This window comes from Spermophilus citellus (assembly GCF_964194105.1).
Source record: "Spermophilus citellus genome assembly, chromosome: 10".
Lineage (NCBI taxonomy): Eukaryota > Metazoa > Chordata > Mammalia > Rodentia > Sciuridae > Spermophilus > Spermophilus citellus.
In genome coordinates this window covers 130,373,376-130,398,464 of record NC_138197.1, presented here as the reverse complement: position 1 = coordinate 130,398,464, position 25,089 = coordinate 130,373,376, and the positions used below count along the sequence as shown (strand labels likewise).

The following is a 25,089-nucleotide window of genomic DNA, read 5'->3' as shown; positions in this document are numbered from 1 at the left end:
TTATACACAATGGAATATTACTCAGCAATAAAAGATAATGAAATCATGGCATTTGCAGGTAAGTGGGTGGAGCTGGACGAGATAATGCTAAGTGAAGTTAGCCAATCCCAAAAAAGCAAATGCTGAATGTTTTCTCTGACATAAAGAGACTGATTCATAGTGGGGTAGCGGGGTGGAGCATGGGGGGAATAGATGAACACTAAATAAGGCAGAAGGGTGGGAGGGGAAGGGAGCAGGCATGGGGTTAGAAATGAAGGTGGAATGTGATGGTCATCATTATCCAAAGTACATGTATGAACACACAAATTGGTGTGAATATATTTTGTATACAACCAGGGATGTGAAAAATTGTGCTCTGTATGTGTAATATGAATTATAATGCATTCCACTGTCAAGTATAAATTTTTTTTAAAATTAAGTAAAAAGTTTTTTTAAAATCCCTGTTGGGCTGGCTCAGTGGTAGAACACTTGTCTAGCATGCACAAGGCCCAGAGTTTAACCCCCAGCACTGAAAAAAAAAACCTTAAAACTCTCTGTTGGCTGATGGAAGCAGCAGGTTCTTGGCAGAAGAATCAACCTGTAAAAACATATGGAGAGGGCTGGGGTTGTGGCTCTGTGGTAGAGTGCTTGCCTAGCATGTGCAAGGCCCTGGGTTCTAACCTCAGCACTACATAAAAATAGATTAATAAAATAAAAGTATTGTGTCCAACTACAACTAAAAATAAATATTAAAAAAATATGGAGGGCTGGGGATGTGGCTCAAGCGGTAGCGCGCTCGCCTGGCATGCGTGCGGCCCGGGTTCGATCCTCAGCACCACATACCAACAAAGATATTGTGTCCGCCGAGAACTAAAAAATAAATATTAAAAATTCTCCCTCCCTCTCTCTCTCTCTCTCTCTCTCTCTCTCATCTCTCACTCTCTCTTTAAAAAAAAATATGGAGATGTCATGCTAATATAAAAACTTATATGGGAACTCTGTACTACCTGCTTGATTTTTCTACAAATCTATGTAAAACTGTTCCTAAAATAAAGTATATTAAAAATAAATGTAGGGCTGGGGTTGTGGCTCAGTGGTAGAACATTCATCTAGCACCTGTGAGGTACTGGGTTTGATCCTAAGCACCACATAAAAAATAAATAAAATAAAGGTATCGTGTCCATATACAACTAAAATAACTTTTTAAATAAATAAATGAAATTGAGTGCAGTGGGGCTGGGGATGTGGCTCAAGCGGTAGCGCGCTCGCCTGGCATGCATGTGGCCCGGGTTCGATCCTCAGCACCACATACAAACAAAGATGTTGTGTCTGACGAAAACTAAAAAATAAATATTAAAATTCTCTCTCTCTTAAAAAGAAAAAAAAAAAAGAAATTGAGTGCAGTGGTGCACGCCTGTCATCTCAGCAACTTGGGAGGCTGAGGCAGGAGGATTGCAAACTTGAGACCAACCTCAGCAATTTAGCGAAACCCTGCCTCAAAAAAATAAAAAGGGCTAGAGATGTAGCTCAATGGTAAAGTGTCCCTAGGTTCTGTTCCCAGTACCAACATAATTATAGAGATGTGAAAGAGCAGAGCTGATTGAGAAAAAAAACACACACTTGACCAGCGGACAGGAAAGAAGGGTAGAAATGACAGGAGTAAGGCTGCAGAGGGCCAAGCCAAGACAAAAAAACTGCCAAAGGAGTCTGGAGAGAGTGAGGACAGATGACAGGACATGCAGTGGAGGATGAGCTGCTAACCAGGAGATGGTAAACTGGCCACACAGGGGGCAAGGACTGATAATCAGATCAAGGTAGAGTATATGTGGTAAAGACAGAGGAACACAGATGACTGGCCAGGTGTAAGTCGAGGGCCAGGGCAGAGCCATGGACAAGGTGCAGGTCCCAGGGAAAGGTTCCTGTCTCAAATCAACCATATGCAACAACCTTCAAGGTCTGCCAGTATAGATCTGCTGCAGCTTGTCGCCACCCCATGAGCCAGGATGATTTTTGTCTGGGAGGAGCAGCCAGCCTTGGGGAGATACCTGAATGTGAAGCAGCCCTCTGGGGAGTTGCATATGTGATGACAAGACACAGGAGAGAGAGGCAGGGAGAAAAAGAGGTGCCCTGTGGATATACCCACTGCTCTTCCATTATCTGTATCACCTTCCGGAACACTAACAAAGACAGCTAACCATGTGTGGCACTTCACAGATTGCCCTTCAGCATTTCAAGGTCATGGGCTGGCTCCTGGCTCCCTGTCCAATCTGACCTACACCATTCACATTCTCCTACTCACATTCTAGCCACAGAGAGCACCTTACTTCTCTCCAAATATGGACCCTATGTCCTAACTTTGTGCAGCTTAATGTCTTTACCACATATACTCTACCTTGAGTGTCTTTCTCCATAATATTCACTGGGTATAATCTTTCTTACTTTGAGGCTTTGCTTGAACTACAAGTCCCTTAAGCACAGGGAAAATGCTATATTCCTTTTTTATTCCTCTTGTTCCAAGAATACAGCTTGGCATGTAGATGATTCATGTGTGTTAAAAAGATTAATTTAAATCAACTTTACAGCAACTGTGAGATGTTTTGCACCAGTTTGTAGGTAAAGAAACAAACTCAGAAGTAGTTAAGTACCTTGCCAAGCTCACACAATTAAGAAGCCAGAGAGTTGGGGCCAGAATTCAGGCTTTTCATTATTTCTTTGAAGTGCCATCCCATGCCTCAAAGTCGTGGAGTGAGAGACTAACCTGCAAACTGCCACTGTGTTGCTGGGCAGAAAAGGAGGCGGTGAGCAGCCAGGCAGAGCACAGCAGTGCAGTCCTGGGAGAGCTTGCCTCTGCCCAGGTGGGAGAGCCCATCTCTGTCCAGGTTAGTGCCAGCATCTTCTCCAGAAGCTCTATCAGAGCTGTGGTGCTCAAGAGCACTGCAGCAGCTATAGGGGAAAGGCAGGGCAAGGACCACATGTTACACAGGAGCACCAGATGCTCAGCACCTAGTGAAGCTTCAAGCATATGAAAATAAACAAAAGAATTAGCATGAAGCCCTAAGAGTCCCAGAATCATTGAAAACCACAGGTTCTCAGAACCAGAGAGGACCTATGACCATGAGCCACACACACACCCCTAGTTATTTTTTTAAGACAAAAAAATTGAGGGTCACAAATACTGCCCAGTACCCTTCCTCTTCACTGTCCCCCCCTGGGCCCCTGCACCTCTTTTCTGACTGCTGAGCGTGGTCTGATGCAGGCTCCAGTACAGGAAGTTGAAGGAAGGCTGCAGGATGTCCACATCATTGGGACTGCACTTCCCACACAGTTTGCTCACTGTAAGAAATGAGTCTCCAGTGGCCTACTGAGCAGTAGTCCGTGGCTTTAATGCACACCAGCAGTCACACTTCTCACAGATGAGAGCCCACAACTATTGATTTCAGACTTCAGTCTTGGGGAGCAAGCACAAACTAAGTGCTCCTGACATTTCAGCCAGTGGAAAGTGACAAACCTGAAGGTATATTCACACCCTTTATCTGAATAACCCAGGGATGCTGCCCACAGCTGCAGATTAGCCAGAACAGACCGTGTAAGTGGAGCTAGTCAAGGGCATCCTTTAACTGTGTATATGCCGTCACAGACTCCAGAATGCAAGGGTCTCTAGAGGTCATCCAGGCCAACCTATCACCTTAGCATGAGTCCTTGCTCCATGAGATCATCTGGCCTCCCAATTCTCCTAGCAATGGAGCACACTGCCTTCCCATGGGAACTCTGTCATAATCATGCACAGTTCCCAGCTCTTGCCATATCCTCTCTCTCATATCACCTCCCTCTGGCTAACTCCTTAACTATTAGTCAGCAATCAAGATTCAGCTCAGGGCTGGGGATGTGGCTCAAGCGGTAGTGCACTCGCATGGCATGCGTGCGGCCCGGGTTCGATCCTCAGCACCACATACAAACAAAGATGTTGTGTCCGCCGAGAACTAAAAAAATAAATATTAAAAATTCTCTCTCTCTCTCTCCTCTCTCACTCTCTCTTTAAAAAAAAAAAAAAAAGATTCAGCTCAAAGTTCACCTCCCCAACAAATCCACCTGTAATCTCTTGAGGCAAGATTAGGTCCTCTTCTGCATTCCCCATCCCTTAACAGAGCAGATATTACACTGAAGAGTAGACATCTATAGAACATTTCCTTCTCCTCCTGGGAATTACCACTCCCTATCTCCCTATACCTTACTAAATTCTTGTTTACTTTTAATAGCCATATTACATTCTGACTTCTCATTGGCTTGTGGTCAACCCAACAAGCAGGTCTCTCCCCACTGTCGTCTCCCCTCTTGAACCATAGTCCTTTCCTCCCAGTGCTCTCAAATAAAAGTCCTCAATTACAGATAAATATTACAGATAAATAGCTACTACATCACACATAGATTTCAGCCTCTTACTCCTTTTTGTTAGAGGCCCTTTTGAAGGCTTATTTTTGTTACACACCGATCTCCTTCCAGCTTGATGGTAGCCTTGGTCAGACAGGAGAGTAGTGATGACCAGCACCAGGCAGTGGCAGGGTCTGCAGCCATCCCCAGAGACCCTTTCTGAGCCTGACACTGATCATCTCTTGACAAGGACTATGCTCTGGCAGGAAAAGTGTCCCCTCCTCCCCTATAGCCCAAGCCTGAGTCTACAGACATGGAAAACAAGTCATTTTTCCATTAATTTCAAATAATTGTCTCAACAATTCTTCCTGTAAGTGCTGCCTATGAATCAATGACTGCATTCATGAACAGTAAACGGTTCCAATGAGGAGAAGGGTGTGCGTAGGAAAGACACCTAGAGAACTGTGAGCGGGGTCATCAGAGCTGAGTCGGCTGTGCAATGAGGTGGAGAGCTGACTTGGTCCCAGGAAACATGAATTGACACAGCTAGTATTTGTTAAAGACCTACCATGTGCCAAGCACTATGTGGCCTTTTGCATCTATCAGACCAGGCATTCCTAATCTCAACATCAGGGAAGTATCATTATCTTCCCTAGTAGGAGCCTAGGTTTGGTATAAGTAAGTTGACTGCCGAACACCACATAGCTAGTGACTGATCTAACATGCAAGCCTGGGCCTTCCTTACTACAGAGCTTGTGCCTGTCAACACAGGTATTGGCCAGCGATGAGGGTGAGGGAGTTTCCCAAACACTCCCTGAGAACAAGCAGAGGAACCCCCCAAAAGATCTCTCAGCAAGAATCCCCTGGGGACAGACTGAGCTGCTAGTTTCTTCCAAAGAAATGAAAGGATGGAAGGAAGAAGAGAACACTAGCATACTGTAGGTCTAGCCCTGGGCCCTTGGCACTGTCCCAAGCAGGAAGGCACCTTGGTGAAGCAGTTTCATGGCCATGCTGTCCAGTTCTTGCTCTGATTTGTTCCTCAGCTGTACCAAAGAGAGGAGGCTCAGCAGCAGTGGCAGGTTCCCCGAGGCTGTCAAGAAGCAGGGCTGGTCAGGAGCCTGAGCTCAGATCACCTGAAGGTCAGATATCTCACCCTGCCATAAACAGCCCTGAATCAGAGGCTGAATTCTCTATTTCCAAAGGATCAAGTGGTTTCTTGGGATTTGCCACTTCTTCCTTCTTCATGGGGGACACGGCAACAGATACACGGAGTGATAACTCTGGATTGGTACCAGAAATTCATTATTTCATTTAATGCATTAAAAACCAGGTGAAGCCGGGCACAGCAGCTCACACCTGTAATCCCAGCGGCTCAGACGGCTGAGACAGGAGGATCTCAAGTTCAGAGCCAGCCTCAGCAACTTAGCAAGGCACTAAGCATCTCAGTGAGACCCTGTGTCTAAAAAATTCAAGAAAGGACTGTGAATGTGGCTCAGTGGTCAAGTGCCCCTTAGTTCAATCTCCGATACAAAAAAAAAAAAAAAGAAGCAAATATTGTTATTCCTATTCTGCAGTTAAGAAATTGAGGCTCACAGTGGCCAACTGGCTTTTTTCTTCTCTTCAAGGTCCACAGCTAGAGAAGGGCAAGGTTATGTAGTCTGAATGTTTGTGACCTACAAAATTCCTACACTAAAATATTTGCTTGTTCATTCATTTGTACTAGGGATTGAACTCAGGGGCACTTAACCACTGAGCCATAAACCCACCTTTTTTTTTTTTTTTTTTTTGTATTTTAGAGACAGGGTCTCACTGAGTTGCTTAGTGTCTTGTTAAGTTGCTGAGGCTGTCATGATCCTCCTGCCTCAGCCTCCTGAGCCACTGGGATTACAGGCATGCAACACCATGCCTGGCTATGCTGAAATCTTAATCCCAATGTGTAATGGTATTAGAAAGTGGGATCTTTGTTAGGTGACTATGTCATAAGGCAGAGCTCTTGTGAATGGGATTAGTGCCCTTAGAAAAGGAATTCCAAGAAGTTCCTTCCCTTGCCTCTTCTACCATGTGTGAGAACACAGTAAGATGTCTATGAAGCAGCAAGTGGAGCTTCCCCAGACACCAAGTCTGCTGGTAACTTGATTTTGGATTTCCCAGCCTTCAGAACTGTGAGGAAATAATTTATTTCTAAGTCACTGTCTATGGTATTCTGTAATAATAGCTGTAACAGACTGAGACATAGGACCAAGACTTGAACCCACATCTGAATTCTGTGCCTATGGCCTTTCCACTATACATTCCCACTAAATCTGGGGTTCTTCTGCAGTATTAGCAGTTAGATATGTCTGGTTCTTCCTTGCAAAGAAAGAATTAGGTCCTTCAGATGCTCTTAAATCTACCTCTAAATCCCAGTCCTCAGTCAGGACTGGACCAAATACATCATGAATCTTCTCCCACTTTGTCTTGATGGCTCAGAAATTTGGTTAAAAATATATAGTCTCTCTAAAAATTGGAAAGACAAACCCATCCCAATTTTCAGTATCTTTATAATGTACCAAAAATTGAGCTTCCTTGACTCCAGGGGTCCCATTCCAGACTTGGAAACTGTCCTGGATCTTACTGGGAGTTTCCAACATATCACAGATCCAACTCCTTCCCAGGGCACAGCTGGCTTCCATCCTCTCCCAGATTTCTCTCTTCTTTCCACTGGGTGCTGCCATTATTGATACAAACAGCTCTGAGCACATGCTGTGAAGGGTAGGGACATTCATGCACACATCAAACACACCCACTCATGTTACACACACACACACACACACACACACACTAAACCTAGAACATTATGTCACACTGGCCTGACTTTTCTTTTGCAGCAATAACCCTGATTCTCTCTTCTAAACACACCTCATCAAGACTGAGTTGCCCATTCCTGGCTGGCTTTCAGGTTAAAACATACCCAAGGCACCTAAAGACTGACCTCCTGACGGGGAGGCCCCATGCTCCACCAACAGGTGTTGCAGGATGAGCAAGAAGTGGCCTCGGATAAGACCGTCCACTTGGACATCTTCATTCCTCCTCAGGAAGGTCCTCAGGATCATCAGTACCTTGCGGGCTGTGTCCACTGGGCTGGAATAGACGAGGTCCTGAGCAGGAGAGAAGGAAGCCAGAGTTTAGAGGGCATCATGACCGGGGACAGGTGGACAGTGAAGAAAAGAAGAGCCAGGAGAGTATCCAGGATGACAGTGTCACTAAAGCTGGGCTAACTCTTACTCAATGCCTATTTTGTACCAAAAGCTCAACTGGGTGCACTGACACTTCACGTCATCCTGAAAACAGATCCATCCTATTAAGACCATCCCAAACAGGAGCCAATGGAGGCTCACAGAGATTACATGATTTGCCCAAGATCACTAAGTGGCTCAAAGGATATGAATGTAGGTCTCCTGACTCCAAGCCCAACTTTCTGCTTTCCAGGATGCCTCCCTCCTGCAATGGAAGTATTAGGGTCAGGAAGACTTTGTTCTCAGGACAGAGAATCTGAGAGTGCCTTAAAGGAGAAGGGAGGGAGATGGGATGGAGATGTCACACCAGCGAAAGGATGGGCTGAGACAGATTCAGGGCACAGGAAGGGAAGTGGGGACCAAGTCAGGCCCCTTCTCTGCCGTGGCATCTGCCCATCCCTGCCCCAAGCTGTAAGGCCTTGAGTTCAGAAGATGAGAAAGGACACTGCTTTTTGTTTTGTTTTCAGAGTTATTTTATTGAGTGTATGTTAAAGTGTACAACCAGTCAGAAGCTGCACCAGTAACTGTCCTACTGATAGCTCCTGGCACCAACCAGCCCAAAGGAGTCAATTCCTTTGGACAGGCTAACGTGCCAGGATAGTTAGGACTGGGTTCTATGATTCCAAGGTCACACACAGACTTCCTCTGTGGAGAGGACAATTCCTAACACACAGAGACACGGCTACAGGGCACCTTGCCAGACAAACACTGATGTGCTGACCCCTGGGCAGGCAAGGAAGGGTGGGAACAAAGGGCATCTGTGTTTGGGTCTTCACAAACCTCACAGACGCTGAAGAAACAACTATAATATTAAGAGTAGCTGCTCAGTTAGGGCCTAATAGTGTCAGGTGCTGAGCTGTGTTTATATAGTAGCCATATGTTTGTTTGTACATTATGTCCTCACAATAGTTAGGTGTCATGCCAATTTTTCAAATTAGGCAACTGGGGCAGATTAATTAGTTTGCCTATCAAGAAAGTAGTAGAGTTGTAAATTCCACTACACTGTAAATTAATGAAGGGAAGGCATGAGATCTGCTTAAACTTTGTTGATTTGTAGGGACACAGAAAACATCTTAGGAAAGAAATCACAAAATGGGAGAAAATCTAGATAATTTCATCTAATTATTTTACTTTATAAGTCTGGGGGAGAGCTGGGTAGCCCAAGGTCATGGTGCCCAAGGCCAAACCAGTTTCCTGGTACCTATCACAAGCCATCCGTGCTCCACTGCCACAGAACTGGGCCCTCAAAAATCAGAGTTAATGAGCTGGACATAGTGGTGTACACCTGTAATTCCAGAGACTCTAGAGGCTGAGGCAGGAGGATTGCAAGTTTGGGGCTATCCTCAGCAACTCAGTGAGACCCTCAGCAACTCAATGAGACCCTGTCTCAAAATAAAAAATAAAAAGGGCTGGAAATGAAGAAATCTGAGTTAATGAATTTTTTTTAACAAGATCTCCCTTGTTCTTCGATAGGCAGAATTAATATTGTCAAGATAACTATAGTACCAAAAGTGCTATACAGTTTTAATGCAATTCCAATCAAAATCCCAATGAAATTCCTCATAGAAATAGAAAAAGCAGAATTAAATTCATCTGGAAAAAAAAAAGAGACCCAGAATAGCTAAAGCAATCCTTAGCAAGAAGAGTGAAACAGGTGGCATCACTATACCAGACCTAAACTATACTACAGAGCAATAGTAACAAAAACAGCATGGTATTGGCACCAAAACAGACTTGTAGACCAGAATAGAGGAGACAGAGACAAACCCACATAAATACAGTTATTTATATTACACAAAAGCATCAAAAACATATTGGAGAAAAGATAGCCTCTTCAACAAATGGTACTAGGAAAACTGGAAAATCATATGCACCAAAATGAAATTAAGCCCCTATCTCTCACCATGCACAAAAATCAACTCAAAGTGGATCAAGGACCTAGGAATTAAACCAGAGACCCTGTGCTTAATAGAAGATAAAGTAGGCCCAAATCTTCATCATGTCAGATTAGGCCCTGATTTCCTTAATAAGACTCCTATAGAGCAAGAATTAAAATCAAGAATCAATAAATGGGATGGATTCAAACTACAAAGCTTCTTCTCAAGGAAAGAAACAATCAGTGAAGTGAACAGAGAGCCTACAGAATGGGAGCAATTTTAATCACACGCATATCAGATAGAGCAGTAATCTCTAGGACATATAAAGAACCCCAAAATCTTAACACCCTGGTTGGGATTGTAGCTCAGTGGTAGAGCGCTTGCCTAGCATGTGTGACGCACTGGGTTCAATTCTCAGCACTACATACAAATAAATAAAATAAATGTCCATCAACAACTAAAAAATATTAAAAAAAATCTTAACACCAAAAATGAATAAATAACCCAATTAATAAATGGGCCAAGGACCTGAACAGATACGTCTCAGAAGATGATATATAATCAATCAACAAATATATGAAAAAATATTCAACATCTCTAGCAATTAGAGAAATGCAAATCAAAACCACTCTAAGATTTCATCTCACTCCAGTCAGAATGGCAGCTATTAAGAATACAAACAACAATAAATGTTGGCGAGGATGTGGGGAAAAAGGCACACTCATACATTGCTGGTGGAAATGCAAATTGGTGCAGCCAATATGGAAAGCAGTATGGAGATCCTTGGAAATCTGGGAATGGAATCTCCATACTGCTTTCCATATTGGCTGCACCTTTGACCCAGCTATCCCACTCCTTAGTCTATAAACAAAGGACTTAAAAACAGCATACTACAGGGACACAGCCACATCAATGTTTATAGCAGCATAATTGACAATAGCTAAATTGTGGAACCAACCTAGATACATTTCAGTAGATGAATGGATAAAGAAAATGTGGTATATATACACAATGGAATATTACTCGGCATTAAAAGGGAATAAAATCATGGCATTTGCCGGTAAATGGATGGAGTTGGAGAATATAATGCTAAGTGAAGTAAGCCAATATAAGGAGGCTGATTCATAATGGGGGTGGGTGGGGGGAAGCATGGAAGGATAGACGAACTTTAGATAGGGTTAAGGGGTGGGAGGGGCAGGGAGGGGGCATGGGGGTAGAAAAGACAGTGGAATGAGACGGACATCATTACTCTAAGTACTTGTATGAAAACATGCATGGTGTGACACTACTTTGTATACAACTAGAGACATGCAAAATTGTGCTCTATTTGTGTAATATGAATTGAATTGCATTCTGCTGTCATATATAACAAATAAGAATAAATAAAATAAAAACATTTTAGTTGTAGATGAACACAATACCTTTATTTTATTTATTTATATGGTGCTGAGGATGGAACCCAGTGCCCCAAACATGTGAGACAAGCACTGTACCACTAAGCCACAACCCCAGCCCTGAGTTAATAAATTTTAAAGGTCCAAAAGGAAAGGGGCTATTTGGTTCTTGGTGGCCACAGTGAATGCTAGGAGAAGATGTGTACCCCACCATACCACATAGGTCCGTGGGAAGGTGCTGGGCATAACCATGGCCCACTGTGCAGTCTTTGCTACCCACAGCTATCCAGAACTTTCTTAAGACTGGACCTACCAGGGTGAGTTAGCCAAGCAGGAAAAACACATAGTTTCTGTGACATCATTGTTTTTCACATCTAAATAACCTACATGAAGGACCACCCATTGATAACAGTGGCAATTAACAGCTTTGTTTTCAGCTGTTAATTACCCATCTCAGAAACAGAAATTGGTACCAACACATATTTTTAGACTCTTTTCCCCTCCTGTGGCTAGGAACTGGGGAGAAATGGTATGAATTATATATTTGGAATAGTCAACAGAGTTGTTCCTTACTGTTCTTTTTTACCACTGATATTTCTAGGATCTAATTTAGTGAAAAATCATCAGCTTTGGGCTCCAGTCACGACCATGACCCTTATTAGCTATACGGGCATTTCAATTAGCCTTTCTACGATGAACATTCTTCATTTGGCTCAGAGTCAGAGTCAATGAATAGCAAATGATGGCCTACTGCATACAGTAGATGATAAATGTTCCTACAGACCACCTCCTTCATCCTCGTGTTATTTCCATTTTAGGTGGAGAAAACTGAAGCCCAGAGAAGCCTCTGTCTCCATGATCAGTTTAGCTCTCCTTGTCACAGTCAGCTTAGTGTATTGGAAAGAACATTAGATAAGGAGAAAAATCCGGGTTTTAATCCTAATTTTTTTTCCCAATACTGGGGATTGAATCCATAAGAGCTCTTCCACTGAGCTACATCCCCAGGCTGACCTAGAACTTGCAATCCTCTGCCTCAGCCTTCTGAGTGGCTGGGATTATAGGCGTGACCATGGAAAATCTCTCTAAACCTATTTCTTCATCTGTTTAAAAAGAAATATATTTATATATATAATATATATTTATATTTATATATTTATACACACATATTATTATCTCTCAGAGGTTCAGAATTCTTTTGAGGGAATAGGGGGAGAGACTTTGATCTGTCCAGACACAATTCAGTAGGTCAGTAAATATTTATAAGCACTTATTATGTGCAAGGAACTGACCTTGAATATGTCATCTGGCAAAGAAAACCTAAAACCTTAGCTCTGTCAACTGATTCTCTCCCTCAAGTCCCATCTTGTCCTCCTCCCCTATGCACTAGAGTTCTTATTTTTAACCTATTCCTTCCAAGGAAGAATATGGTCTAAAGTATGAATATAGCAACTATCAAGTTAAAATATGTGTGACTACACAAGGAACAGATCTCAGGGAAGGGAGGCTGAGATTTTAGTCTGAGTGGGGAATGTGTGGGAGTGTGTGTGTGTGTGTGTGTGTGTGTGTGTGAGAGAGAGAGAGAGAGAGAGAGAGAGAGAGAGAATATAGACAGATACAGGTAACTAGGATGTAGAGTAATAACATGAAAGTGTTATTGCCACCAAAATCACTCCACTGAAGAAAATCTTGTTTGTTAATGACAAGAGCATCAAAGGACCCCTACTTTTCTCTATCAGGGTTGTGTGATCTCCTTGGACTGGGATGCTGAGTGTGTAAAATGGTATTGAGGGCAGTGGTTCTAAATTGAGTGTCTCCTACACTGGCATCCTATAATCAGTCTGGGACCTGTAACTAGCAATCTCTGACTAAATACAAGTGTAAAATATACAAATAATTTAATTTTTAAAAATTATGTGAATTACAGACTGGGTGTGATTCTGCACTATTCCAGAGTCTGAGGCAGGAGGATGGCAAGTTAGAGGCCAGCCTAAGCAATTTAGTGAGATCCTTCTCAAAATAAAAACTAAAAAGGGCTGGGACCAGGTGTGGTGGTGCACTCCTGTCATCCAAGCAACTTGGAAGACTGAAGCAAGAGGACTGCAAGTTCAAGGCCAGCCTCAGAAACTTAAACCTATCTCAAAATTCAAATTTACAAAGTCTGGGGATGTAGCTCAGTGATAGTGCAACCCTAGGTTCAGTCTCCAGTATTGCAAAATGAAAAAAAAAATTCTTCCCACATTTTTATTGGTGCATTATAGTTGTATGTAATTATGGGATTTATTGTTACATGTTTGCGCATGCACACAATATAACAATATAGTTTGGCCAATATCATTCCCCAGCACTTTTCCCTTTCTCCCCTCCTCCCACCACCTGGTCCTGGTCCCTCCTTTCCTTTACTGATCTCTGAGTTTTTTTAAAAATATTTTTAGTTATAGATGAATACAATGTGTTTATTTTGCTTATTTTTTATGTGGTGTTAAGCAAGTGCTGTACCACTAAGCTACAACTCCAGCCCCCCTCTGGTGACTTTGATGAGATCCCTACCCTTACCACCACCTTTCTTTTCCTTTTTCCTCTCTAGCTTTCACATATGAGAGAAAACACATGAGCCTTGATTTTCTTCTGAGTTTGGCTTATTTCGCTTAATATAATGGTCTTAAGTTCTACCTATTTGCCTGAAAATTACAAAATTTCATTCTTCTTTATGGCTGAATAAAACTCCATTGTGGGGCTAGGGTTGTAGCTCAGTGGTAGCGCTCTTGCCTTGCATGCATGGGATACTGGGTTCGATCCTCAGCACCACATAAATAAATAAAATAAAGGTATTGTGTCCATCTACAACTTTAAAAAAAATTTTTAAAAACCCTCCATTGTGTGTGTGTGTGTGTGTATTCTTTTTCCATTCATCCATTGATGGACACCTATTGTGAATCATACTGCTATAAACGTGGACATATATGTATCACTATAGTATGACAGCTTTAATTCTTTAGAATAAATACTTAGGATTGGTATAGCTGAGTCATAAGGTGGTTTCATGCCTAGTCTTTTGAGGAACTTCCATATTGATTTCCACAGTGATTGCACTAATTTATAATCCTACCAACAATGTAAAAATGTTCCTTTTTCTTAACATCCTTTCCAGCATTCATTATTATGTATTCTTGATGACTGCCATTCTGACTGGTGTGAGACAATTTTTTTTTAATATTTATTTTTTAGTTGTAGTTGCACACAATACCTTTATTTTATTTATTTATTTTTATGTGGTGCTGAGAATTGAACCTAGGGCCTCGCACGTGCTAGGCGAGCACTCTACCTCTGAGCCACAACCTCAGCCAGAGACGAAATCTTAATGTAGAAAAAAAAAAGATTTTTTTTTTTTTTTTTTTTAGTTGGGTGCAGTGGCACATGCCTATAATCTCAATCATTCAGGGAGCTAAGGCAGGAGGATTGCAAGTTTGAGGCAAGGCTCAGCAACTTAGCAAGACCCTTTCTCAAAAAATAAAAAGAACTGGCAAAGTTGGCCAATGGTAAAATGCTCCTGGATTCAATCCCCATTACTCAACTCCCCCAGAATAGAAAGGGCTGGGGGCTGGGGATATATCCCAATGGTAGAGCACCCCTGGGTTCAAACTTCAGTGCTGAGGGAGGGAATGTATCATTCACACATATACACTACAGCAGTTATTTCTATAAAATTATACTCACTAATTCTTTTTGAATGTGTTCTCTTGAGTGGAAGGAAAAAAGGGTGGAACTAAAGCCATTATGTTAGGAATTACACACAATAAGCAATTTACCTTATCTAAAACGGATATACCTGACGGGAATTACAGTAATATCTTTCATCATAAAAACATAATGGGGGTTCTGACAATTCTAGGTATGCCCAAGTGTGTTACACATGTCATATTATCATATGAGTTGAAATACAGAAAAAAAGAGACCAACTCTGCAATCAGACATCTCCATCTACATGCCCTAAGGGTCTCCTTTGACATTAAACCCTTATCAAAATCTGCTTGAGAGGACAAAGAAGTGAAGGGAATGGTGACTGAGATCCACTTTTTATAGTTATATCCCCTGAGAAGTAGAGAGTAACACACCTCTCAATGTGTAGATTTCCATCAAACTTAGGAAAGGGTATAGATTTATAGACTCCAGGTACCTATAAGCACAAAGAGCCTCCCACTCACATACAGACAATGAAAAGTCCAGAAGTGGGCAGAAACAGCCAGTAAACCAGCTCCCAGAGACCGAAGTCCATCATTTCTGAATGCAGAAATGAGTGAGTTCAATGGGTTCAACCCCAGTATCTATTACCCACCAGCAAAATGAGCAGGATGCTGGGGCTGCTTCTGAGCATCTGGAATAGGGCTGCTAAGCTGGCAGGAAGGGTGGGCAGCCCAGCAGAAGGAACATCATCCAGTTCCTCACAGCTGCTCTCTTCCCAGAAGAACCAAAGTTCCAGGATGCGGTGCCCAAATCTACTCATCAGCTCTGGATACAAAAGGAAGAACCGGAGCAGAAGGGGGTGGTGGGTGTAGACCAGGTGCAAGTCTGAGATTCCCTCCAAGAATTTTCTGATTGTACTGACCACAGCCTGGAGGCAAAAGAAAGAAAGGAGGTAAATACACCTTTCAGAGGACCTAAGACTGCAACATAGCCAAAAACAAGACTGGGTAAAATGTAGAGGCATCTCAGTATTGCAGCAGATCTTTACTGAATCATCCAAGGCACTCTGGGGAGAAAACCCCACAGCGCTTACCAGTGGTTCTCAACTGTTACCTTATAAAAGGAGTTCTCATGATATGTCTTCTGAGGACACAACATCACTTTTATGGCATTCTTGCCCAAAGTGCACAACCTAAATCTAAAAAATGAAGACACATCACAAAAATCCAAACCAAGTCTTATGAAATGACTGTTCTTTACATTGTGTGTGTGTGTGTGTGTGTGTGTGTGTTTGGTTTTTCGTTTGTTTTTGTGCTGGAGATTGAACTCAGGGGCACTCTATGGATCTACATCCCCAGAACTTTTTATTAAGACAAGACAGGGCTTCCCTAAGCTGCTGAGGGTCTTGCTAAGGCTGGCCTAGAACTTGAGCTTCTCCTGCCTCAGTCTCTTGAGTTGCTGGAATTACAAATGCACAGCCTGTTTTGTACTCAAAAAATGACAAGGTTGTGCACTATTCTAAGATTAAAGAGGAGACATGAAAACCAAACGCAATGTGTAATTCCACACTGAATCTTGGACTAGGGAAAAAATAGGTATAAAGAACATTATTGGAACTGGGGATGTGGCTCAAGTGGTAGCGCGCTCGCCTAGCATGCATGAGGCACTGGGTTCGATTCTTAGCACCACATAAAAACAAAATAAAGATATTGTGTCCACCTAAAACTAAAAAATAAATTTTTTTTTAAAAAAAGAACATTATTGGGAGTTGGGATTGCAGCTCAGCAGTAGAGCGCTCGCCTAGCATGTATGAAGCACTGGGTTAGATCCTCAGCACCACATATAAATGAATAAAATAAAGGTATTATGTCCACTTACAATTAAAAAAATATTTTTTAAAAAAAATAACATTATTGATATAGTGAAATTTGGGGACTGGGTACGTAGCTCAGTAGGTTTGATCCCCAGCACCAAAAAAAAAAAAAAAAGAAAAAAAAGAAATTTGGCTATTGACTACAAATTATCTAACAATATTATATCCATTGTTAAGTTTCCTGATTTTGATCACTATACTGTGATTAAAAAAGAAAGTGTTTGTTCTTAGGAAATACATATTAAAGTATTTAATGGATAAAAGAGCATATCTAAAAATCATCTGAAAATTATTTTCAAATGGTTCAGAAAAAAAGAAGGTGGGGATGAGATTGGAGAAAAATAAAGAAAATAAAATGAGGCAAAATTGTGAAAACTGGTGAATCTGAGTAATGAACATTCTTTTTTTTTTTTTCTTAGCAACCAACTGGCCCTTTTTAATAGAAAAAGAACTAACTTCCTTAAACAATACTCCTCTTAAATTTTGATTCATTACCAGAAAGTGTTTAAATCCACTTTTATTTTTATGACTTTATTATTTTACTAACTGTAGAAAAATGTGAAGATTCAGAAAGATTCAAAAGAAAAATTAAAATTATTTAGTATTCCTCTTCCAAATACAATAACTAAAGATTATGTATGTTTCCTTCTAGTCTTTTTACACTTACATAGCATTTTTAAAACAAATCTAGAACAGGAAAATGATTTCTTTTTTCCCATTTTGTAATATACATGGACAATTTATTTGGAACATTAAATATTACATGAAAACATGATCGCCAGCTGATTGCTTTACAATCTAATGATAACTGAAACCATAAATGACCTTCAGTTGTTGGAAATCCAGATTGTTGTGAATACTTGCTATCTTAACAGTAACTATTAAACATCTCTCTTCATACACAGTTTTTTTTGTATGATTCTCCAATAATTTTTGAAGGAGAAATTCCTAGGACTTTCCAACAAAGTGCATAAGTATTTCTAAGGTTTCTGATGCATTTTGCCGAACTGCCCTCCAAAACGATTGTACCAATTTATAATAAATAACCAGAGTCCCATTTCTTCCCCATATTCCATGTCAATGTAGGAAATGAGTACTACCTCAAATCTTTATTGTTGCAAAGTTAATAAGGGAAGTGAGGTGAGAATGCTCTCTTCTTGGTGTTTTCCCAAAATGTAAGATTTCCTGTCCATTTGCTTTTCCTCATTGCTCTCAAACAGTCTCAGTCTTTAAGGCAGAGTCTCCAATACGTGCGATGTCTTTCTACCTGCTCTTCTTTTGCAGGCAAGGACACATAAGCTGCATGTCTTTCCCAAGTTTTTGTTTTGTTTTCCCCTCAAGGTAAGCAAAATATCCAAAATAACTGGAAAGTCTTCTTTTCTTCTGAGCAGTAATAAAAAACGATTTTAGTGTCTTGGTAATAAAACAGAAAACTGGGCCATATTCTTCAGGTTATGGAGGGTTTCTGACCATTCCATGGATCCTATCTGAGGTATGGCAGTAAGGAGTAAACTTTTAGCTTTGTTAGCATTTTCTTTCAGGGTCTTTAAAACCCGGTCTACTGAAACTGCTTCCTCATGCTCCTTCCAGCAAGGCATAATCTGTTGCCATGGCGATGCCTGCATAGCAAATTCCAGCCTCCTTGGCAAGAACCACCTCTGGAACTGTGGTCATATTGATAACATCTGCCCCCCAGGTGCGGAACATGAAGCTTTCTGCCCGGGAACTAAACTGAGGTCCCTCGATTGTGACTATAGTCCCTTTTGAGTGGCATCGGAGTCCTAGCTTCTTAGCAGTCTCTATGAGGACCTCTCTTGTTTTGGGGCAGAACGGCTCAGCCAATGGAATATGGCATACTCCTCTGGTACAGGAATGACATCCATCATAGAATGTCTGGGGCCTCATGGTGGTCCTGTCAATGAACTGATTGATGACAACGATGTCACCGGGCTGAATCTCCTCCCTCAAGGAGCTGCAAGCCGTTGTCACTATGACATGTGTACAGCCCTCCTCCTTCAGAGCCCAGATGTTCGCCTGGTAGTTGACTTTTTTTTTTTTTTAATTTTAATATTTATTTTTTAGTTATCGGCGGACACAACATCTTTGTTGGTATGTGGTGCTGAGGATCGAACCCGGGCCACACGCATGCCAGACGAGCGCGCTACCGCTTGAGCCACATCCCCAGCCCCTGGTAGTTGACTTTTGAAGGCATGATGGTGTGCTGCCTCCCATGTCTTGCAAGGAGGACACAATCAACATTTTTTATCTTCCCCAAAATTAAGGCATCAGATGGCTTTCCAAATGGAGTATCCACATATTTTTCAGTTCTTCCTTCTAAAATTTCTGGATCATCCAGGCCTGTTCCACCAATTATTCCAATCTTCACCGCAGTGGTAGCAGCGCCCGAGGCCATGTGCTGAGAAGAGGCTGCGATGGGCCGTAATGAACATTCTTTGAACCATTCTTGCAACATTTTTTTTTCAGTACTAGGTATGATCCCAAGTGCTTACCATTTAGTCACTTCCCCAACCCTTTTTATTTTATTTTGAGATTTTGCTAAATTGCCCAGGCAGGTCTTAAACTTGTGATCCTCCTGCCTCAGCTTCTTTTTTTTAAAATATTTTTTTTTAGTTGTACTTGGACATGAAACCTTTATTTTTATTCATTCTTATGTGGTGCTGAGGATCAAACCCAGTGTCTCGATAGGCGAGCGCTCTACCGCTGAGCTACAACCCCAGACCCCTGCCTCAGCTTCTTGAGTTAACAGGGATTACCACCACTTGCAACTTGTGTGAAATTTTATCAAAACAAAATCAAGGAGCTGAGGTTGTAGCTCAGTGACAGAGTACTTGTCTATCATGCGTGAGGCGCTAGGTTCGATCCTCAGCACCACATAAAAATAAACGAATAAAATAAAGGCATTCTGCCCATCTACAAAATACAAAAAAAAAATTAAATCAATTTTAGCTAGGAGCAGTGACACACGCCTATAATCCCAGCTACCTGGGAGGCTGAGACAGGAGGATTATAAATTGGAGTCCTGCCTGAACAACTTAGCAAGATCCTGTCTCACAATAAAAAAATAAAATAAAAAGGGCTGAGAATTAGCTTAGTGGTAGAGCAACCTTTAAGTTCAACCCCAGTATCTCTCTCTCTGTCTCTATCTCTCTCTCTCTCTCTCTTTTTCTGTTTTACGTGCATGTGCACACACAAGTCATCAAGGGTGGGTACCTCCTTGAGAATGTTCCCACTGGCCAAAGATAGGACAAATTATATCTCAAAAGGATAGTAACTACATCTGATTAAAATACATCAAATATTTTAAATTTTCAAGTGTACAGTGATTCTAAAACACTTTTTAGTATCACTTTTTTTAAATTTTTAAAAAATATTTATTTTTTGGTTGTAGTTGGACACAGACCTTTACTTTTTTTTATTTTTATGGTGGTACTGAGGATCGAACCCAGGGCCTCACATATGCTAGGCGAGTAAGGTTTACCACTGAGCCACAATCCCAGCCCCTTAATATCACTTTTTAGTACCACTTTTTAAAATTATTTTTGGAAGATATTAAACAGCCAACTCAGTTCTTTTAAACTGGCAATTAAAGGGAAAGTATATGAACCAGGAGCATCACTCAGTGGTAGAGTATGTGCTTAACTTGAGTGAAACCCTGGTTTGGTCCCAGCACCAGAAAAAAATTAAAAATTTTTTTAAACACAGAAGAATCAAGCATTAAATCTATGCTTCCTATATAATCTACCCCTCAGGATATCTAAATAGTTGATGAAAGGAAAAACTTTTTTGTTCAAGTATTCCAATTAAAAAATGAAGAAAGAATGACAGAATATTTTCATTATCATTTGGCAATCCCTAGAAGCAATTGGTCCAAACAATGATCACCAGTGGCTGCTAGCATCACATACAGAGGCAACAGAATATTGTATGCCCAAGTGTGCTACTTTTGAAAGCCATGCTCTTCACTCCAACTTAGTGCTTCCGTTCAATTAAACCAGGTCTGCTTACACTACATTTCCCCCCAACAAATGTAATCAGAGGCAAAATTAACAGTCAATGAAGGAAGCATATTCTTAGGCTGAGACTGACTGAAAGGCCTATGGTCAAGGAATAGAAATAATCTTCTATGAAACAAGTGATAGATTCAGTGAGGAAATAGATACAGTCACCATTAAAGTGATCCAGAATCTGCTTGATTAATAATTATCAACAATCCATTTTGTTTAACTATTTCCAGAAGGAGGTACAATACCTTGCAGCTTTCCTCTTGCACAAACCAGAGGTGGTACAAAGGAAAGAGACTTGGATATGAGTCAGTCAAGTCTGAGGTGGAGTCCTGGCTCCCCCATGACTTAACTGTGTGCCCTAGAGAAAATTACATTCACTTTCCTCTCTATTTTCTTATCTATAAAATGGAATCAATCATCTCCACCTCCCAAGACTGAAAGAATTAGCTAACTTACATAGGCTCTGCAAGCGCCTATGTAGTGACATCTAACATCCCACTCTCTCCCTCTATGCCACCCCTGGTCTACACATGTATCATCGTGGTCTCCCAAGAAATCTTTGAGTAAAGAGGAGGAGGAGGAGGAGAAGGAGAACCCAGGCATTCCGATCCATACCTCATCTAGTGCACTGTCCTTGTCCTGGCAGATTGCAATCAAATAAATGGAGGCTCTGAAGACCACTGGAGGCAGGTGCTCACCCTGGTCTTGCAGAGACAGGAGGAAGCCTTGCAGAGCCACAAATAATTCTGCCTCTGAAACAAACCTGTTGACCAAGGAGAATCTGAGTGAGAAAGGCAGAGACCCAGACCAGTGGGTCTCCTGTCCTCCCTGACTGCATCCTCCCACAGCCCACTGTCCTGCCCTAGCATGCCCACAGCTGAACAAAACTGCACAAACAGTATGCGGCATGCACTTTCAAAGCACTGTCACACACATACATCACATATGGTCCTATGCCTTGGCAAGGCTGTGTTAGGGGCCATAGATTCCTTATTCACACTTGGAAGGTTATGTGCCTTCCTGTTAAAGAGAAGGGTGCTACTTCTGAGATTCAGGAGGCCCCCTCTTTGGTAGGCTGCCAACTTCTCTCTTCTTATATTTATCATTAAACAGTGGTGTGTTCAATAGGCTGCTTTCTGTAGTGGGTGGGGAGGGGTGTAGGCTTATGCATACAAGGCAGATGGTGAGGGGAGAAGGAGGGTGACGTTTTGTTTTATTTTGAGAAAGGATCTTGCTACATTGCAGGTCTCATACTCTTGGAATCAAGTGATCTCCTGTCTCAGTCTCCCAAGTGCTGGGACTACAAGCATATGCTTCAGTGCCTAGCTTTGACAAGGGTTTTACTTTGGAGGAACAGAAACGTCTTGAAATGACATGGGGTAGTGATTGTACAACACTGTATGTTATATGCCACTGATTGTTCCCCTTGAAATGGTTAATTTTATATTGTATAAGTTTCACTTGGATAAATTATCTTCTTAAAAGCTTAATACTAGTCACTGGATTTTAAAAATTTGATAAATTGAAAAGTAATTCTTTTTTTAATTGTAGATGGACACAATACCTATATTTTATTTATTTATTTTTATGTGGTGCTGAGGATCAGGCCTAGGGCCTCCCACATGTTAGGTAAGCACTCTACCACTGAGCTACAACAGCAGGTCCAAATAGTAATTCAGTAAACCTTTGCAATTTTTTTCTGTGCATAAATAACACCCTCAAGGGCACCAAAGAACATACATGAACATTCTAAGCCTTTATCTCAGCACCGTGTCTACTGACTGGTCTTAACCCCTTTCTAAGATATAAGCCTCTCAGGAATACAACCAATTTCTCACTATCCCTGTGTTTCAGTGACCAGCCCCAAGCTTAAAGAGGACACCTTTGCAAATATTTATTGAACTGAACTAGGCTGAAGACAAGAGTCCCAGGACCCACTACCAGCCACCAGCCCTGAGCACTGACCTGTCCTCATGGATGTAGGCCAGGTAGAAGAGGATCAGGATGCAGTACTGTCTCTGGCGAGCAGTTCCCTCCACATACTGGCGATCAGATAGGAAGGCAACACTCTCAGGGCTCCTGCTGCTTATCTGGGGCAACCCATGCTGCAGGAGCTCAGACACTGCAGAGAGTTCTGCAAGGGAACAGGCAAGGGAAGGCCACACAGAGAACACAGGAGAATGGATAATGGGTACATGAGAAATACTACATGCAGAATACTGCAGAGGACAGTAAGCATACATGTGGTACAGAAGATATTACAGGTTTCTCTTCTTTTATACAGTTTTAAGCCTGCAGAAGAGACTAAAGTTAACATGTAGAAGGTCATGGATACATCTCAAAAATACTACATGGGTTCATTCATTCATTTGACATACATTCATTAAGCAGCTATTACAGACAAAACTGTGAGACCTAGACCCTATCTCCAGGAGCTGGTAAGAAGAGACAGTTAATTGCAGGACAAGTGGTCAGTGCTGTATGTCAGTGTGGAGGAGGCAGAGCTTCAGACCACCTAGTGTGAGCAAGGTAAGCTCAAAGAGGAGGGAACTATAGACGATGAACAGAAAACAGGCAAAGAAGAGAGAAGAGAATCCAAGAGAGAGGAGGCAAGGTGTTTGGAGGCTTGGACACATGAGAGGACACATTTTGTTTCCCCTGCAGTATGAATGGACAGTAAGAGAGGAAATGAGGGTGTCAGGAGCTATGGAATTATGCAATACAATTTTGGGGGGCAGGATACCAGGGATTGAACACCTGGGCACTTAATCACTGAGCCAAATACCCAACCCTTTCTATTTTTTACTTGAGACAGGGTCTCACTGAGTTGCTTAGGGCCTCACTAAATTGTGGAGACTGGCCTTGAACTTGCAATCCTCCTGCCTTTGCCACCCAAACCACTAGGATTATAGGCATGAGTCAACACACCAGGTTTATATGATATAATTCACAGCTAGATTGTGAAAGACCTTGAATGTTGCTTAAAGAATTTGTATTTTATGCCAGGTAGTGATACATGCTTGTAATCCCCGCTATATAGGAAGTTGAGACAATCTTCCTGCCTGGGTAGATGGAATTGCAGGCATACACCATAGTGCCCAGCACAGATTTCTGGATTTCTTATAAACTCTGCTACATAAAACAAAGGACATTTTAATAGAAAAGAGCCTCAGAACTTAAAAATTTGAATTGAGTCAACTTTATGAAAAATTCATTCTATCATCCTTATTTTTCACATTTTACCTGCTCCACAGACTGATGTGTGGGGATTGCAGTGGAAGGCTAGGAGAGTTAAGATGCTAAAGCTTGGTGTTCAGATAGATCCTTTGAGCATCAAATGGAGACGGGTTGGAAGATGAGAGCCTGGAAGCAGGAACCCACATTGGAGGTAAACTCAAAGAATTCTTCCTGCCAAGGTAGCAGACCCATGCATGGCCAAATCCTGGGCAAGTGGAGGGTGAGAACAAGAAACGATTCACAGCAATTTGGTAGCAGAGCCAGATCTGGCCTCCTAATTCCAAGTTCAGTGCTTTTGTTCACCAAAACAAACCATGATTAATATGCTAATAATGAGGGCTGGGGTTGTGGCTCAGTGGTAGAGTGCTCACCTAACATGCATGAGGCACTGGGTTCAATCCTTAGCACCACATAAATGTAAAGATATTGTATCCACCTAAAACTAAAAAATAAATTTAAAAATATGCTAATAATGAAATGCACGTGCATCCACCTGCCCTTTCTCCTGATACACATAAGAAAGAAGTAGTCTGCATGCATGTGAGGCCTGCTGCTCTTCCTGGCACTCTGGAATCTGAGATGTGTGTGCAGGGGGCAGATGTGAGGGGCTCCTCCTGTTTTGAGAAGCCAGGGAGCTGTCAGCAGCTGTGGGGTTGGCTGTGGCAAGCACATGAGATCTTTGTAATGTGCTGCCAACATGTCTCAGGCTACCATAGCAGAGGCAAGGTGCTTTTCTCTCTGCAGATCAGACCACCCCTGAACAGACAGCCTGTTAGACACTGCCATGAGGAGTGGCAGGTATAGTGTGGAAGGCAGGAGCCAAGTATATTGGAAGTAATAGAAATGCTCGCCTGGGCTCCTGCCTCTCTCATCACAGTATCTGAGAAAGACAAAATAGAAAGGGAGATTTGAAGGGTATTTAATGACCCAGAGTCTGCATAAATGTAGAAAGAGGAAATATGGCTGGGCACAGAGGCCATAACCCCAACTACTTGGGAGGCGAAGGCAGGAGTATCACAAGTTTGAGGCCAGCAACTCAGCAAGACCCTGTCTATTTTACTTTAAATAAAAGGGCTGGGAATACCGTTGGAGGATACATAGCTGGGATAGGGTTGGGGTAGAGCACTTTCCTAGCACATGTGAGTCCCTGGGTTCCATTCACAGGATTGCCAAAAAAGAAAAGATAAAGAAGAAAAAAGGTGGAAAAAAAAAGGATAGCATCAAGTCTAACCCACAAAGAAGATACACAATTTGAGTGAATGAATAAAACAATGATTAAATTATTTTATGTTATACCAAGTGAGAAGTCTGGGATAGAGGGATTCCACAGGCAGAGTAAATATATTGCAATCATAACTGTATCCACAGTTGTACCTAGGC

General features: G+C 41.8%; 2 protein-coding genes across 3 annotated transcripts in view; both read right to left on the bottom strand.

Moving 5' to 3' along the window:
* The window catches only part of MEI1 (meiotic double-stranded break formation protein 1), a gene marked incomplete at its 3' end in the record, with an annotated part of 82,988 nt that overhangs the window by 9,652 nt on the left and 48,247 nt on the right, over positions 1 to 25,089 (bottom strand). The window contains exons 18-24 of one of the 2 annotated variants that reach the window (XM_081311411.1): positions 22,438 to 22,606; positions 21,088 to 21,235; positions 15,227 to 15,502; positions 7,319 to 7,484; positions 5,333 to 5,437; positions 3,202 to 3,312; positions 2,738 to 2,922 (exon numbers count right to left, since the gene is read on the bottom strand). In XM_081311411.1, the coding sequence (XP_081167537.1) occupies positions 2,738 to 2,922; positions 3,202 to 3,312; positions 5,333 to 5,437; positions 7,319 to 7,484; positions 15,227 to 15,502; positions 21,088 to 21,235; positions 22,438 to 22,606 (1,160 nt within the window). Of the gene's footprint in view, positions 1 to 2,737; positions 2,923 to 3,201; positions 3,313 to 5,332; positions 5,438 to 7,306; positions 7,485 to 15,226; positions 15,503 to 21,087; positions 21,236 to 22,437; positions 22,607 to 25,089 lie in introns of both variants that reach the window. The other variant, XM_081311410.1, reaches the window with a different exon arrangement.
* On the bottom strand, positions 17,561 to 18,879 carry LOC308658600 (S-methyl-5'-thioadenosine phosphorylase-like). The gene is given in 3 exon segments (XM_081311412.1): positions 17,561 to 18,042; positions 18,044 to 18,481; positions 18,636 to 18,879. Coding segments are annotated over 3 exon segments (852 nt in total). The 5' UTR covers positions 18,861 to 18,879; the 3' UTR covers positions 17,561 to 17,853.